Here is a 16,638-nt window from a genome sequence, read left to right on the forward strand (position 1 = left end):
GTATTTTAAGTTGTGAAATGCAGTAGCTAGAAGAAAGATGTGTTTTAGAGAGTCACAGGGACTTTCTAAAACAGGTCAAGGCAGGGGTCAAGCAATTAACAGGGCTGTTTTCTTCTTCCAGTTATTGGATCGTTTCAGGTGACCTCCAGCCAAATAGTTCCAGATTAGGGAATTAACTCGTGGGGTTTTGATGTTCCAGGAACATGCAAGCTGAATGCATGACCTCCCACCCCACAGCCACTGTGGTACGTGGTCCTGCACTTTGAGACAGTTCACACAGTGCTGCTGCCCTGTTAAAGGTCTTCTGGGAGTATTTGTGGCATTTCTGCTCATTCTTCTGTGGGCAGAAGGTTCAGCTTTCACTGAGCTTCACAACCTGGCCTTAAGGAGTCAGAGACCCCAAGATCAGCCCAGCTCCTCATCTGGGACACCAAATGCTTTATTCAAATTCCAGGATTATCCCAGCACTGAAGACCATGTCCCAGCTTGTGCTGCGAGCAGTGCCAGGAACAGTGTGTGCGCTGCCAGTTGTTGCTGAGCTGGAACCCCAGCGATGTTAAACTAGGCCTAAGGGAGCTTGGGCTGTGCCTGACGTGGCTGTGTTCCCATTGCAGGGGGATGATGGGCCAGATGTCCGTGGTGGATCTGGAGACATTCTGCTGGTGCACGCCACAGAGACCGACAGGAAAGGTACGTGGAGCAGCAGGGCAGAGCTGGGGGCTCAGCCTGGCACGGCTTTGGCTGCCTGTCCTCTGCCCCATGGCCACACACAGCTGGGCTGGGGGAGAGTCTGCAGGGGTCCTCTGAGCTTGGCAGGTTGTGTTTATCTGTGGGAGATGGAGGTAAGCTGGATAAGCGCCTGGTGGTTCCATTTAGCAGCAGGGATGGGATTAACTCCTCCCAGCCCTTGCCTGGATCTGGAAGATGAGGCACACCAGTGACAGTGCTGTGTTGGTGTCCCTGTACCTGCTGAGCTGGGCCACTGCCTTCTGTGAGAGCAGGTGTGACCAGCCTGTTGTGCATGGATCCTGTTTCCAGTGGTGTTCCTTGTCCTTTGAATTTCAGGAAGTGGTGATGTACTGGAATGGTTGTTCCATCAAAGTAGGAAAAAAGGAATATTAGTTTGGGTCTAATGCAGTACCCGTGGGCATCAGGAGTCTGTTCAGGTGCTGCTCTGCTGACACCCCGTATTTTCAATTTACTGTGCCACCTCCTAGTGCCACTCTGTACCCTTTGTGTCCTGGTAGCCACCCAGACCAGTTCAGAGAGGGAATCCACAGTACAAAAGAAGAGATGTGGGCAAGGAGAGGGGATGTCAGCAATCCTTAGCTCTAGATTTGTTAAAACCCCTCTTCATCTGTCCAAACCCAGTCAGCACACAAATGAAGCAGCTCCTTTCCAAGACCTGTGGCAAAGACAGCCTTTGCAGTGTTTCCAGAGAGTTATTTGAACCTGCCAAACACATTTGTGCTGATGGCCTTAACCAGGATTGATCTCCTTATCTCCTGGGAGGCAAAACACTAACCCTCTGAATCACTCAGCGCTCGTAGTTTAGAGGTTGATAGTCAAAGGGGAAATATCTGTCATGTACGTTTTTAAATGACAGGGGTTTTACTGTAGCATAAGATGTTTGCAATTACTTACCAGCACCATTCAGCTAGCAAGAAAATCCTTCCCCTGACAGCTGTGTTTCCCAGTTTGCACTGGGCATCAAATCCAGGCAGAAAGGACCAAAGTTAGGAACACACCAGAGAGGAGGGTTGTGCCAAGGCTGGAAATGTATATTAAAGAAAATAGTCTAAATGAGATGGTGGAAATATCCCTTATAAACATGCTGAAAGTGGAATAGAGAAACTCTGCTTTACTCCTGCTGTTCTCTGGAGCAAGCATCACCACAAAGAACTTCTCTACTGTCTGTTCCTGTTGAAAGACAGCTGCTTGATAAGGGCATGAGTGCTGGACCTCCAGTTCATGAACAGGGGGCTCTGAGGGTTCTGCAAGCAGTGGGGTGAGAGCTGTGGAGAACCTTTCAGACCTGGGAAAAGCTAGAGCAGGGTTTTATCCGCCCAGTGGTGCAGCTGTGGAGAGCTGGGTGGAGGGAGCTGGGGCAGGCGACAGTTTCCAGTGCCTGAGCCCGGCCTCACAGGCGCTGCCAAGCCACGGAGCACAGAGGAATTTGTGCTATGCTAACCCACTGTTTGGGTGACTGAGAGGGTTAATGAATTAAGCTTACAATGAGAAGAATTCGGGGCTTGTAAATCAATCAGCCATACGGCACAGAGGGGTAGAGTTAAGAGGCTTTCCTTTAAAGATGAATTTCTTGGCAGCTTCAAGTGCCAGAGCAGACCAGCTGTATTACCTCACATTGCCTTTTGGGCAGATGGGAACCCAGAATAAATGTAACTCCACGCCCTGGTGCATGATGCGTCTTGTCCATTTGAGTTTTCTGAAAAAGCTAAATGACATAAGGAATAGAGACCTGTGGTCTTCAGGAATAAAATCCATGGTCAGTTAAGTGCTCACAACCACACACACTTGCTGTGAGTGCAGGATTAGAGCTGGACAAGGCTTGGGGCTCACACCTGATGTGACCACCCAGCCTCTGTTGTCTGTAACCAAGAGGCAGCAGCGCTTCCTGATTTAAGAGCAAGAGGAAGGTGAGGTTCCTGCCAAGAGAAACACTGCAGGTAGAGAGGTACCACTCTCCCTCTGTGCCCTGCTCCGTCCCACCTCACAGCAGTGGCTGGGTGTTACAGCACATGGGTATGGGGTGTTGCCTGTCGTGGCTGGAACAAGTTCTGCATGTACAGCCGAGCCTGGGCAGGCACAACAGCAGCTTTTGCTCCCTGTCTGCCCTTGGTGCAGTGCTGCTGGCAGGGGCAGGATGCCATCCACTGCACACCCTGCTGCCGTGCCCTGCTTTGTACTGGCACTAATGCCTAATGCTCCCATTTTGGCACTGCTGTCCACAGTGACCAGGCATTGGGACTGCGAGTGTTCTGCAGTCTTGACCTGACATCTGCATTCCTGTTTGCAGTTCCTGCTTCTTCAAATTCCATCCTCTGTGCCCATGATAATGCCCAAAGCCTTCGCAATCCTAGGCCCTGTAACAACCCATCCTGCAGATGAATTAACACAGGCTGACTGCATGCACCACATCTCTGTTGGGGCAGGGTCACGGGTTGTGGCAGCATCAGTTTTTGCAGTGCAATTTGCTTTTCTTTTGGCTGGGAATAATCTTCTATTTACACTGCTCTGGGACTTCCTGGAACTCAGCAAGGGCAGATCTGCAGCACCACAGCATACATGTGTGTTCCTCATGGGGAGGGCAGAGTGACCTGCCTGAGCACCAAAGCCAGAGTAGGCATCACCTCTTGCCATCAGATCTTCTCTTTAAAGCATCCCCAAGGTCTAAACTCCGTTTTTCCTTTACACATTATTGATAGCTCCTGTCCCACAAGCAGGTGTTTTTCACTGACCCTTTTATGAGGCACAAGCCCGAGTGCTGCAAGTGGGAGGCAGGGCCAGGCCGGTGGGGACAGGGCAGTGTCACTGCTGCTCTTGTGCCAAAGGGTCCATCTGCTGGTAAGGACCAACAGCACAGCTTTTCTGGGAAGTTCATTTGTGCCAAAATGTATCCATGTCCTCCTCTGTACATCTGGGTTCAACCTTACAAGAAACTCCTTTTTCTGAAAGCAAGGTTGACTGAGGCTTTCTTGCCTTTTTCCCTAGATCTGGTGCTGTACTGTGAAGCCTTTCTGACTACGTACAGGACATTTATTACCCCTGAAGAGCTCATCAAGAAGCTGCAGTACAGATATCCTTTTACTAGTGACAGTTCACTCCCACCAGGAATCAGAGCTGGACAGTTGTCATGGAGGGAGCTGGTGGCAAGTTTTTTGGTCAAAAGCCTGCTGGCAGCATGGTCAGTGATGTGCTTGCCCTGATGGTGTCCCAGGCAGGAATTCCTTCCCCTCCAGTCTCTCCAATGGGAATTGCTGCAGGCCAGGTCCAGTCACAGTGGATACTGGACCTGAGAGTTGTCTCCTGAGGGTCCTGGCTAGGAAGAGGAGCAATTCGGGGTTTCTGTATGTCACTGGGGACCTGGTCTTTTATTTGGGACATCTCATTTGTAGAGTGGGGACCAGAGCACCTTCTGGCTTCCAGAGGGGTCCTGGGCATTGCCTGCATGGGCAGGTGTAGTTTAATATTAGAGATGATTAAACCATCAAGACCTTGTCTCTCTTACTGCAGTAAACTCAGCCATGAAGATGCTGTGCTCTTGGCCTCCCAGTCCTGAACTGAGCTTGTAGCTGGTAACAAGGCAGGGCCCTGATGTGCAGGGTGAGCATTCCTGGCAGAGGATGGAGAAGGCCTCTCCCTGAGCAGCCTGCTGCCATTCCTTGCCCTTGGCCCCTTTCCCGTGGCTCCTTTCCCTGCCAGCGGAGCAGGGCAGGGTTTGGGTCCGGGCAGTGCCGAGGCCCCGTGGGCTCTGGTGCTGTGCACCCACGTCAGAGGGAGCCTGACGTCAGCGTGTCCTGCTGCAGCTCATCAGTGCCATCTGCAGCAGAGCCGCTGCTCCGCCTGGGACCGGCGGCCAAGGGCACGGCACGGCTCAGCCCAGGTGACAATCCCATCTGGGGTATCCCTGCAGGCCCCTGCCAGTGCTGACTTACTGATAACCTTGTCCTCTGTCCCTTTGGCCACCTGGCAGAAGGTTTTTCAACCTGTGCTGTCTCCCCTGTCACTGTCCTCATTGCAGCAGATTGGGCAGCAAGGAAGGTAGAGATGACATCTGAGATCTGTTGAGACCAGATGCCACAGACCAGTGGGGGAGATCACTGCAGGGGAGTGCTGCTCATTAAATTCCACCTTAGAGAGAACAGTTTCAGGGTACACCTGCTCTGAATTCTGCCAGGTGAAAGCACCTCCTGACACCCCCTGCTACCAGCAGCTGGTGTCAGTTTAATACCATCTTAATTAGAGCCATATCAGTGTCCCTTATCTCCTGGAAATCGAACACCAGTTTCCATCAGGACAGAACAGTGTGGTGTTCTAATGTGGCTGCCCCATCCCTGGAAGTGTTCAAGGCAAGGCTGGATGGAGCTCCGAGCAACCTGGAACAGTGGAAGGTGTCCCTGCCCATGGGAGGCAGTGGAACTGGATGATTATTAAGGTCCCTTCCACCCCAAACCAGTCAATGATCTTATGGTTCCTCAAGGCAGCTGGGAATTGCACTGATGCTGGTCTGGCCACACTGAGTTGATTCTTTAATTTGCAACCAACATATGAGAAGTTTTGCCACTTCCCGGACACGTTCAAGAAGCGAGTCAGTAAGAACACCTTCTTTGTGCTGGTGCGAGTGGTGGATGAGCTGTGGTGAGTTGCCTTCTTCATTCTGGGATGCAGGGTCAGTAACACACAGAAATCTGGCAGCTGGGAAAATGTGGTTTTTAGGGAATATATGTTTTTTTAACCCTATCTGTAATGACAGCTGAAATCCCCGACCCTGACCAGCGAGACACCTGTAGTGCTGAACCCTCGTGTTGGAAGAACAGGTTCTTCCTGTGTGTCCTAACTGGGTCAGTGGTTTTAAAATAACAAGTAAAAGGGGAATCTCTGGGAAAGGAAGAGCTGGGAAGAAGAGGAATTCCAGTCACCCAATTCTGCTTGTAGGAAAGAGCAGTGACACTCAGTACAGATACAAACCCCAGAGTTTGGTGTCTTAGCCCTGGATTTTCCATCTTCCTCTCAGCTTGGTGGAATTGACGGAGGAAATCCTGAAGCTGCTGATGGACCTGGTGTTCCGGCTGGTGTGCAGTGGGGAGCTGAGCCTGGCCAGAGTGCTGCGCAAGAACATCCTGGACAAAGTGGACCAGAAGAAAATGCTGAGCTACGCCAACTCCATCAAACCTCTCGCGGCCCGAGGCGTGGCAGCCAGGTGAGGGAAGGTGCACATAACCATGTCTTGGTCCTCTGAGAGCCAGGGCATCCCTTCCCTGGGAACACAAGAGTTTCCTCAGTTCGAAATACGAGAAAGATAAGAAAACAGGTCACATTTTCTGAGCCTTTGTACTTCCTCCTTGTTTTTCACAGGCCAGGGACACTGCATGATTTCCACAGTCATGAAATAGCCGAGCAGCTGACCCTGCTGGATGCTGAACTCTTCTATAAAATCGAGGTACAGAGATAAGGATGGGCTGAGGGCAGTGGGAGGGATTGGACCCTCTGCAATTTCTGGTATTCCCTGCCAGCTCTCCCAGACACCTGCTGGATTGTAGGGCACAGCTGATCTTGTGTCAGCAAGTGGCTGTGAACACAGGCTGCAGCTCGGAATCTTGGGGTAGAAATCCCGTTTTAATATGTGGTGTTTTCCCACCTCTCTCCTCTTCTTCCTTGGCAGATCCCAGAAGTTTTGCTTTGGGCAAAGGAACAAAATGAAGAGAAGAGCCCCAACCTGACACAGTTCACAGAGCACTTTAATAACATGTCCTACTGGTAAGGAGCTCAGAACAGCCATGGCACTGAACTGTGCTTAACTTCCAATGCCTTGCAAATATTCCAGATATTCCTCGTAGGCTTGGGTTCCTTTGTTACAAATGGGATAATATGTATTTTTGGCCTGGAAGTAGATGCAGAGCACTTATCAAAGACCCCCAGAGCACAGCAGAAATAAAATTCTGGAGGATTGTGGAAGGCCTTGTAACCCAGAGGAAATAATTATCAGTATCACTGAGCCCTTGAAACAAACATTCCCCATGCAAATAAACGCACTCTGTGAAATTGCCCTGTCTTTGCTGTGGATTAGAATGCTCCATTTAAGTTGGAGGTATTGTGAACTTTTTAGTATTGGCTCATCCCTGTCAGTGATGAGTTTTCTTAATGAAACATGAGGAAATCTGAGCTCTGCTTAAGTAGGTTTATCTTTTATTCTGTCTGTCTTCCAGGGTCCGTTCAATAATTATGCTACAAGAGAAAGCCCAGGACCGAGAGAGGCTGCTCCTTAAATTTATAAAGATTATGAAGGTATCAGCTTGGTTTTTCCTGTGAATCACACACACTGCTGCTTAAAGGAGCAGGGGAGTGGGGCCCTCTGCTTGGTAGAGCTGTTTGATGCTAGAAGGCTTTTCAGAGCTCTCAAGTAACTGGAATATTCTCCTTCTTTACAGCACTTACGAAAGCTGAATAATTTTAATTCCTATCTGGCCATTCTTTCTGCACTGGATTCTGCACCCATCCGAAGGCTGGAGTGGCAGAAGCAAACCTCAGAGGTGAGGAGCAGTGGGGGCTGTGATCTTTGGGAGAAGGGTAAGTGTGGTTATGTGTGAAACATCTGAGTGGTTTAACAGCTCAGCAGTGTCCCGGGGTGGAGGGATGGTGGATGACTGCTCTGCAGCGGGTAAAATGCCACAGTGCTGGAGGCCTGCAGCGTGGCTGGGCCTTCTGAGCTGCACGAGTGCCAGCACAGCCACAGGGGACAACAGCCTCCTCCTCCTCTTCCTCCTCCTGCAGCCCAAGGCTTGGGGAGGCTGAAGGCAGCGATGTTCTGCGTGAACACCCCAGGGTCGGGCTGAGGAAATCAGCTGGAGGTGTTTGCAGGATGATATTACCTCCCTGCTCTGTGCGGCTCTCTGGGGGGAGGTGACAAAGCAAATGGGTTTGCAGCAGCAAAGACAGGTGTCACCACAGGATTTGTGTCCTGCAGGGCCTGGCTGAGTACTGCACCCTGATCGACAGCTCCTCGTCCTTCCGCGCCTACCGGGCAGCCCTGGCCGACGTGGAGCCCCCCTGCATCCCCTACCTGTGAGTGGGCAGTTCCTTCCTCTGCCATTGCTTCCACACATTAGAATGGTTCCTTCAAGGATTTCTCAGCAGCTGCTGCTGAGCTCAGCCCTTGCCTTTTGCCCAGCATCTGGGGTAAGGCAGCACTGTGCCACGTCAGCCCACAGGCCCTCTCTGGAGCAATTTGTCTGGGCCAGGGTGGCCAGCTGGGGGTGTTTGCATCTTTGGATGTGCTGCTGGGGAATGTTTCCCTCTGGATAAGGTTGCCATTTTGGTGGCAGTGGGAGGCTGTTGTTGGGCTGCCTTTTGGCTGGCCACCCTGCCTTGTGTGACTAACCTCTGTGTCTATTTGCCTACTCCCTTGGCCTGCTGCCCCTTTCCCTCTTTCAGAGGCCTGATTCTGCAGGACCTGACCTTTGTCCATCTGGGAAACCCTGATTACATTGACAGCAAAGTGAACTTTTCCAAGCGCTGGCAGCAGTTTAACATCCTGGACAGCATGAGGTGCTTCCAGCAAGTGTAAGTGCAGCAGTGGGGGCTCTGAGCTGGCTTTGGGGCACCACCGTGGGGATTGGGGCGGGGAGCTTGGACATGGAAGCCCCCGTGCAAGGGGGAAGGGAGATGTAAGGAGAGCTGGGAGCAACAGGGCTCTAATCAGTCTCCTTCCCTCTCTAGGTTGGATAAACATTGTGAGGACATTATTCTGATATTAGTTTTGAGATCCAGACAAGTTTTGCCATTGCTGGTTCCTGTGTTCTCTGGGATATTTGGGGTTTTCTTCAGTGCTGTCTTGCAGCAGAGGCAGCAGATCCAAGTGCTGATTTCTGTGTGATAGGTGCCTTTTTCCCCCCAGTTCAGCGATGGGTTTTTCCCCTTTGTGGTGTGACAGCACTGTCATGAGTACATAGTGCTGGATGTCCTCAGAGCAGGACAGGGGTGGCCCAAAGCTGGGAGAGGTCCCCAGGTAGCCCTTGTTTAACTTCAGCTCCTCTTTGGTTTTCCAGACATTACGACATCAAAAGGAACGACGACATAGTGTCATTCTTCAACGACTTCAGCGACCACCTGGCTGAGGAGGCCCTGTGGGAACTGTCCCTGAAAATCAAACCTCGGAACATCACGAGGCGGAAAACAGATCGGGAAGAGAAAACCTAGGAGGAGGGGTTGTGCGAGGAGAATTGCTCCGCAGAGGCGCCGAGGGCAGCTATGAGACTGGAGTTCAATGTTTGTACCTGCCACTGGATGACACACCCTCCCTCCCAGCTGGCAGCCATCCCTGGGGGTGGGAATGCCGGGTGCTCGCAGCCGGCCGGAGGCGCCGGCGCAGCCGCCGAGGGCAGAGATCGGCCGGTGCTCGCTGCACTCGCCCTCCTCCTCCTCCCGTCCCTCTGTGCCATGAACCAGCTTTAACCCCGGGGACAGAGCTGTGTGGAAGGAGCGTCCCACGCAAGCGTGCTGGTGGTTTGCTGGCCCGTTGCATCCAGGTGTACCCTGGCTCTTGTTTCCATCCGCAAAGCAGGGGCAGCAGGAGCTCAGCACCCACTGACTCATCTCCGGAGCGGCGTCGGGCAGCAGCAGCCGTGGAAGCCAAGGGTTGGAGTCTCCCCTGCAATGCCACCTTCCCAACGTGTTCACGAGGATGGAAGCGTCTCCCGCTGCCTGCCAGAGGAGCTCTGCTGTCAGAGAGCTGCTTGTGTTTACAGGGGTCTTGGCTCACCCCAGATCTCTGGCGCCTTCTTCACGGGAGGAAGGCACCGGTCATAGATATGGAAGAGGCACTGAAAATGTGGGCAGGGACCCGCCATCTCCAGTCATCACATCCCCCTCCTCCTCTCAGATCTCATTATTTAAGCAACGGTAAATCCCTCTGAACCTGGAAACATGGACTGCCCGGGTACTGGGGGTCACCTGTCTGTGACCCCATGTCTCTTAGCGATGGTACTTAGCTTTTGCACAGGAAATGCTGTAGGATACAGACTGTACATACCTAGTGTTTAGAACCCCCTGGGGATTTTTGATGCATGTCTGAATACCGATGAGTTTATAGGAAAAAAAAAGTGCAAACCAGTCTGTACAAAATCCACAACCAGTGACAATGTTGTTCCAAGTGCTGGATAAAGGAGGCTCCGGGCGGCCAAGTGGGCACTGGCTGCAGAGCAGGGGCAGGAGCCTCGTGAAGGAGCCAGAGGATCCATTTCTGGGTTGGAAATGGGAACCAGGAAGGAGCCCTGTGCCCAGCTGAGCCACCCTGTCCTCCCACCCCACTCCTCTCTCCTCTCTCTGTTGCCAAATGTTTTTCTCCGGGGCTCCCCGTTGGGACCCTCGGTGCTGTGCTTTGAGACCCCCACTTTGGCAGGACCCCCAGCAGGTCCCTGTCCCCAGTCCTGCCGTGCTGGTGCCAGCAGGGCAGGGACAGCCCAGCATGGAAGGGCGAGGCAGGGGTGTCATTTCCCACACACAGTGTTAACCCCAGTCTGTTCAGTGTGCCTTATTCAGCCCTTCTGTCCCCCCTCTGTGTCCCACCCAGCGTGTCCTCCCCAGCACAGCCCCTGCCAGGCCATTTCACATCCCTCTTCTCTGTCCTGCTCCAGTGGTTTGCAGCTGGATCGTGGGTGTGAGTGTGCCCTGCAGGTTTCAGCAGCCTTGCAAGCCTCCCATCTCCCTGTCTTGTGGTCACAGGTTTTTACAGGGTTCTGACAAAATCTTGCAGGTTTAGGGCAGCAGCTCCCAAGGAATAGAGACGTGGAGTTCCACAGAGCATCCTTAATTTATTTCTCAATAGCAGCTCTGTGCCTGCTAAAGCCTCTGTTTGTTCTGGGTGAATCAGAGCTGCACTCCTTTCCTTCTCCAAACAGATTGCAAAGCCTTGGCCGGCTCTGCCTGACCCTCAGGAGGGAGCGACAGCCCGGGGTTGTACCCAGCTTGGCTATTTCCCTCAACATTCAGGCATGGGACTCATACAGTGGCCAAGCACAGAGAGACCCCCTGCCCACGAGGGCATCTTCTGGGGGAGGGGAGTGTGGGGTTCAACACAGTTCTGTGCAGCCCCAGAGCAGGAGGAGCAGGAATCTTTTGTGCTGAACCACAGTGTCCGAGCCAGAACACTTCAAAAGTGGTTTATTTTCATGGCACTGAGGGCACTGGAGCTGTGTGTTGTGTCCAGCCAAGGCTTTGCAATCCCCAAAGGCTTCCCAGGAAGTAATGCCCATGTTTCCTTTGTAAATAAGGTCTTTTAAAAGCCCAGCGTGGCGAGGTGGTGAAAAGGCTGATGAATACACCCAGGATGTGGTGTGGGCTTCACCCTGGTGGCTCTGAGCAGCTCTTGGGTGCTGTGGCCAGGCTCTCCTAGGAGAGCCGTGTGTGGTGGTGGCTCTGGAATCACAACCCTGGGGGTTCAGAGGGCAGAGGGACAGGAGGGGGCAGCTTGTCTTCATCCAGCCGAGTGACCGTGGTACGTGAGGGGTGAGCAGGTGGCTCGTGGGTTGGGCTCACAGGGTGGCAGTGACTGGGGTTCCACAGGGCTCCTTCCTTGGCCCTGTGCTCTTCAACATCCTCATTAATGACCTGGACACAGGACTGGAAGGGATGCTAAGGAAATCTGCTGACAACACTAAATGTGGGCACCACAGTATAAAAAAGACAGGAAGCTATTAGAGTGTTCAAAGGAGGCCATAAGGATGGGGAAGGGTCTGGAGGGGCCTTGTGAGGAGCAGCTGAGGGCACTTGTTCAGCCTGGAGGAGACTGAGGGGAGACCTCACTGTGGTCTTCAGCATCCTCACAAGGGGCAGCAGAGGGGCAGGTGCAGATCTCTTCACTCGTGACCAGTGGCAGGACCTGAGGGAACGGCTGGAGCTGAGTCAGGGGAGGTTTAGGCTGGATATCAGGAAAAAGTCTTTCCCCCAGAGCGTGGTGGGGCACTGAAGAGGCTCCCCAGGGCAGTGGTCACAGCACCAAACCTGTCTGAGATCAAGAAGCGTTTGGACAATGCTCTCACATGGTGGGATTTTTGGGGTGTCCTGTGCAGAGGCAGGAGTTGGACGCAGTGACCTTGATGGGTCCCTTTCTAGTCAGCATATTCTGTGATTCTGTGATCAGGGTGTTCCCCTCCTCCCCTGCCAGTCAGAGCTGTTCCAGGTTCTTCCCTGCACTTGAACCCATGAGCCCAGTTAGTACTGAAGGAGCGTGGGGACAGCAGGTCTCAGTGGCCACAGCACTCCATTCAGTGGGATGGGGCTGAGCCCACCGGCTTTCCTCCGCCTTCTCCCCTTCCTCTGCTGTCATCCCCAGCTGAGCAGTGTCCCAGCCACAGCTCCTGGCTCATGTCCCAACCTTGGGCCAGGCTTGCAGGGCTGGAGGGACCCTGAAGGAGGGTCCCCTTGCCTGGAGCAGCTTCAGGTTTGCTGAGCAGAGATCCCCCCCCCCTCGATCTCGAGGAGCAGTCCCTGGGGAGCAAAAGCCCCAGAATATCCCCGTGCAAGACTGGCCACCCAGTGTGTTCCCATCTTGCAGGCAGCCTCCTCAAGGCCATCACCTCTTTTTTGGGAGAGGGAAGAGTGTGAGTCCCCTCTCCACCTGGGGCAGGGAGTGGGGAGAAGCGATGCCCCCAGTCACCAGCCCCCTGCCCCACTCCCAGGCCTCTCCCCCCAAGCAGTTCCGTTGTATTATAGATTTACCACTAACCCCGATGGTGGCATCTTCCTGCGAACATTTCAGACCTGTAACTTTTATATTAAAGACAAATAAAACACCAGTAACGAACCTGCCTGATGATCCTGTTTACAGTGCATGCACAGTCTGTGGATTAAAGTGACAATCGAATCCGCCTCTGGCACTGGTGTGGCCTCGTGTTTTCTCATGTGCTCCCTGTGGTTCTCCTCTGCCCATGGCTCTTTTTCCCTTTATTTTCTCACTGTAAAGTTCTTCCCTCCCTCTGCCAAGATGGCTTTGCCCCAATACAGGCCATACACCTGGGAGGGGAAATCTTCTCCTGTCACCTTCTCTGGGCACCGGTGTCCCCCGTGTCAGGGGTTTTGGCTGCCCAGCCCCCGGCGTGTGCCCAGCCCGTGCAGTGGCCGTGTGCCGGCAGCCGAGGGCTATAAATAACCCCTGCAGCGGCCGAGCTGCTCTGCGGTGCTATTTCAGTCCTGGACAGGGTTCAAAATTCCTCTGGAAATAATTGTCATGGGCCAGCTCAGGAGGAGAATGCCCAGACACTGACTGGGCACGTGCCCCCCGTGCCAGGGCTGAGCTGTGGGGCCGCATCCCACGGGCGCAGCACAGCGGGAGGGGTCTGTCCACAGCTCATTGTCCCCCCAGGCAGCTCGGCCAGTGGCACCCCTGGGCCTGGGGCCACGTGGAGACTCCCCTTCCCCAGTGTCCTGAATGGGCTGGAACCCTGGCGCCCACCTGCTCTTGGGAAAACCCTGATTTCAGCTATAGCAGGAGACCTTACCTGTCGCAGTGGTTGAATCCACTGCAGGAATAACCAAGAAGCCACAGAGCCCCAGAACAGTGGAGGTCCGCTGGTGGGCAGGCTCAGAGGTCTAAGACCACCCCCTTTTACCCTTTTTAAGTTCATGTTCTAGATAGTTCTCCTTTCCTTGATACCCCACTGGTTCCCGGGTCCCTTGTTCCACCCCTCGCCTTTCCCACTGGTCACTGTCTGTCACCCCACTCCCTCTCCACTCCCTGGCTCCCAAAGGATAGGCTCTGATGTTCTGCCCCTCCCTCGGTGCCGATCTGGATAAAAACCCCGGACCGCTCAGTGTTCTGTGCTCTTTGTTCTGGGATCCCTTCGGGCGGGGATCTCAATAAACCCCTCGGAACTCCATACAAAGGACCCCTCCCGTCTCTTTATCCCCAGGCTCAGTGTGTGTGTGTGGCTGCGAGTATTCCACCTTCTACAGTGTGTCAGAGTGTGTCCGAGTGTGTCCGAGTGTGTCAGTGTGTCCGAGTGTGTCCGAGCACGTTCGCACAGCACCGCCCGGAGCGGCTCCGGCGGGACGCGATCGGGATGGACGCGCCGCTCTTTCCACCCCCCTCACACCCAGCGCATCACTTACCCTGAATTTTGTGGTGGACAAAGGTCATGGCAAGGGGAGATGTAGCTCCTTGGTGTGCAGAGAAAACAGAAGCTTTGTCTACAGCTGTACTTTATTTCAATCTGGAAGCAGCAAGAAGGTGGCAATGCAGTGTGTGTGTGTGTGTACTTGTGCGTGCAGAACTACTGCAGAACTGCATACATGGGTTTGTATCTTCTCACATCATTAATGACCAGTGAGGGCTTCCCACACACTTGTTACTTTTGCTCCACGTCCGAGCCCAATCCTACAAGATGCTCCCTCTGCACCAGAGTCCCATCTGGCAGCTCCAAGGGACAGCCCACAGCAATGGGATTCAGCATCCTGCAGCGAGCGGAGCGTGATCCCGCCCTTGGATCCGACATAGCTCCCTGCCCAGAGCTGGATCCAGCAGGACACGGCACCGGCATCTGGTCTGGCTTCCTCCTGCCCTCGCCGGGGCTCGCAGGGCTGAGCAGATGGCTGAAGGCTCCGGGGCAGCTCCTCGGCCCGCCAGGAAGGACGGACGCTGCCCCGCAGTCCCAATAACACTTCGTTGTCACCCGTTTCCACACAAGGCTGCGGCAACTTCACGTGCCCGTGCCCCCCAGGCGGTGAGCCACAAGGAGTACTCGGCACACATCATGTCCCTGGGGCTCAGGGTCCTTGTCACAGATACAGGGACACCAGGACATAGATGATCCAGGTGATGGAGGCGAACAACCCGAAGAGGAGGCTGAAGAGGACCAGTGACTGCGCCTTTCTGGATGCCACGTATGCCTGGGCCACGTCCCCACGGGCGAGCGCAGCCCGGGTCTGGCGCAGGGGCGAGAAGGGGAGGGGTTACAAGAGACCCGCAGCACCAGGAGGGGCTTCGAGGCTGCCCGGTGAGTCCTTCCTTACCTCATGGGAGTAGACGAGGGCCATGACCCCGGTCACCAGGCAGCAGAAGAGGGTCACCAGCACTGACTCCACCATGTAGTCCTTGGGCAACTGCTGCCCGCGGCCGGCGGGCAACGGCCCCGCGCCCGGCTGCGCGTTGTACTGCGGCACAGGGCGGGTGATCAGAGCTGCGAGCCCCCTGGGTGTGCTCCCCTCCCGGGCTGTGCTGCTCAAGCATCACTTGGGGGCACCGCACGGAACCCCACAAACCCGGGAGGGGAGATGAGGGGTGACCCCCGCTGCAGAGCGGGGCAGGAACACATCGGGGTGGGAGATACGTACGGTGGTGTAGGGCAGGGGCCCGGCCGGGATGCCCGGGGCTGGGAAGGACCGCGGTCCGGGCCCCGGCTGGTAAAAGACGGGCGCTTGCTGGGAGAAGCCGGCTGGGAATGGCGGGTGGAGGTGGTGAAAGCTCTTCGGGTCCGGGGGCGAGTAGGGCGGCGGGGCCCCCTCGAAGGCTGAGTTGGTGACCACCGACACCACCACGGGCCTGTCCCCAGGGCCCGCGGGGGGCTCGCTGCGGGTGCCGGAGGTGGGCAGTGCCCCGGCTGCTCCGCTGCCACCCCCCTGCTCCGCTCCCCGGGCTGTGGCGCCGGGGCCCTGGGGCCCGGCTGGCGGGTCACCGTCCATCCCGCGGAGACGCCTGCGGGGACAGGGAGGTTCTGCTGGGACGCGACATTCCCGGCACACCCACCCCAGGTTCGGGGCTGGGATCGGGCTGCCCATGGGACCCCCTTGTGCCACCCCCGGGGCCGCGGCCGCCCCGAGCCCCCAGAGCCCGGTCCCCTGCCCGCCCCAGCGCCCCATTCCCGGCCCCACTCACGCCGGAGCCCGCGGGGTTCCAACTGCCGCCGGCCCCGGTACGGCCCCGGTACGGCCCCGGTACGGCCCCCGAGCCCAGCGTGGCCCCGCGCGGGCGGCGGGAGCGCAGCCGGGGCCGGTTAATCATTGACCCGCTGTTTGCCCGGGGCCTGCGGGCGGGGCCGCCCCGGGCCGGCCACCTCGGCCCTCAGCGCTGGGGGGCTCCGGGTGCGGACGGGCCGGGACCCCGGGGAGGCAAAGGGGGGGTGTCTGCGCTGCCCCCGGCCAGAGGGTCCGAGGTCCATCGCGGCCGATGGAGCCGGGCCTGGGCTCAGGGCGGTCACGGAGCTTCACAGCGATTTGTTCACGTTTAAACTTATTATTTGGTTTTGCTTTAGAATATTATATTTACATGTCGACTGTGGTGTGTGTTCTGGCTCTATTTATACACAAAATGTATATAAAATTCTGTGTATATTAGCTATAGCTATTCATATTTAACACGTGCGTGTGTAGATATCTGTATCACACCCCACGCACAGGACGTGTGTGCGCACTCTGTGTGTCCGTGTCTTACCCGTATGTGTATTTGTGTGTCCTGGTGTCTCTGGTGTTCAGGTGTTCCTTCACAGTTCCCGTGTACCGCGCTCTGCACACACCTGCGTGTGCACCCCTGGCTACAGGTGTAAACACACCCGTGGGTGCAGGTGTGAAACACACGGGAGCAGGTGTCACACACACACCCGGGGGCCGGCGTGCACTCAAACGCTCACACAAGTGCCTGGGTAAGACAGCGTTGTCTGTAATAAGGCAGAGATGTCCGGCTGTCCATCTGTCCGTCCGTGTGCCCGTCCATCTGTCCGCCCACCCATCTGCCCACCCCTCCGCCCGTCCATCCATCTGTGCGTCCATCTGTCCGTGCCGACGCTCCGGCCTCGGGGCTGAGACCGGCCCGCTCAGCGCACGTGGCCCCGCCCCCTTTCGCAACCCCGCCCCCTTTCGGGGCCACGCCCCCTTTCGTAACCACGCCCCCTTTGCTGCCCCGCCCCTTTT

The 16,638-nt window shown here is 55.5% G+C and overlaps 2 protein-coding genes across 9 annotated transcripts in view; one reads left to right on the forward strand and one right to left on the reverse strand.

Moving 5' to 3' along the window:
- LOC121672699 (rap guanine nucleotide exchange factor 1-like) overlaps window positions 1-12,611 on the forward strand; it is a 53,125-nt gene extending 40,514 nt beyond the window's left edge. For all 8 annotated transcript variants that reach the window (XM_042045461.1, XM_042045463.1, XM_042045465.1 and 5 more), the window contains 11 exons: window positions 615-690; window positions 3,733-3,817; window positions 5,287-5,379; window positions 5,756-5,941; window positions 6,097-6,181; window positions 6,404-6,498; window positions 6,948-7,026; window positions 7,170-7,271; window positions 7,706-7,803; window positions 8,173-8,301; window positions 8,787-12,611. In XM_042045461.1, coding sequence (XP_041901395.1) covers window positions 615-690; window positions 3,733-3,817; window positions 5,287-5,379; window positions 5,756-5,941; window positions 6,097-6,181; window positions 6,404-6,498; window positions 6,948-7,026; window positions 7,170-7,271; window positions 7,706-7,803; window positions 8,173-8,301; window positions 8,787-8,937 — 1,179 coding nt within the window. In that variant the 3' untranslated portion in view covers window positions 8,938-12,611. The remainder of the gene's footprint in view (window positions 1-614; window positions 691-3,732; window positions 3,818-5,286; window positions 5,380-5,755; window positions 5,942-6,096; window positions 6,182-6,403; window positions 6,499-6,947; window positions 7,027-7,169; window positions 7,272-7,705; window positions 7,804-8,172; window positions 8,302-8,786) is intronic.
- A 1,312-nt stretch (window positions 12,612-13,923) lies between these two features.
- Window positions 13,924-15,748, reverse strand: LOC121672700 (proline rich transmembrane protein 1B-like). The gene is given in 5 exon segments (XM_042045469.1): window positions 13,924-14,658; window positions 14,746-14,886; window positions 15,067-15,414; window positions 15,416-15,427; window positions 15,608-15,748. Coding segments are annotated over 5 exon segments (774 nt in total). The 5' UTR covers window positions 15,734-15,748; the 3' UTR covers window positions 13,924-14,511.
- Between the last annotated feature and the right edge of the window lie 890 nt (window positions 15,749-16,638).

This window comes from Corvus kubaryi, unplaced genomic scaffold (assembly GCF_017639235.1).
Source record: "Corvus kubaryi isolate FWS band 111438036 unplaced genomic scaffold, C.kubaryi_AGA036_p1.0 64866, whole genome shotgun sequence".
In the NCBI taxonomy this organism is placed as follows: domain Eukaryota; kingdom Metazoa; phylum Chordata; class Aves; order Passeriformes; family Corvidae; genus Corvus; species Corvus kubaryi.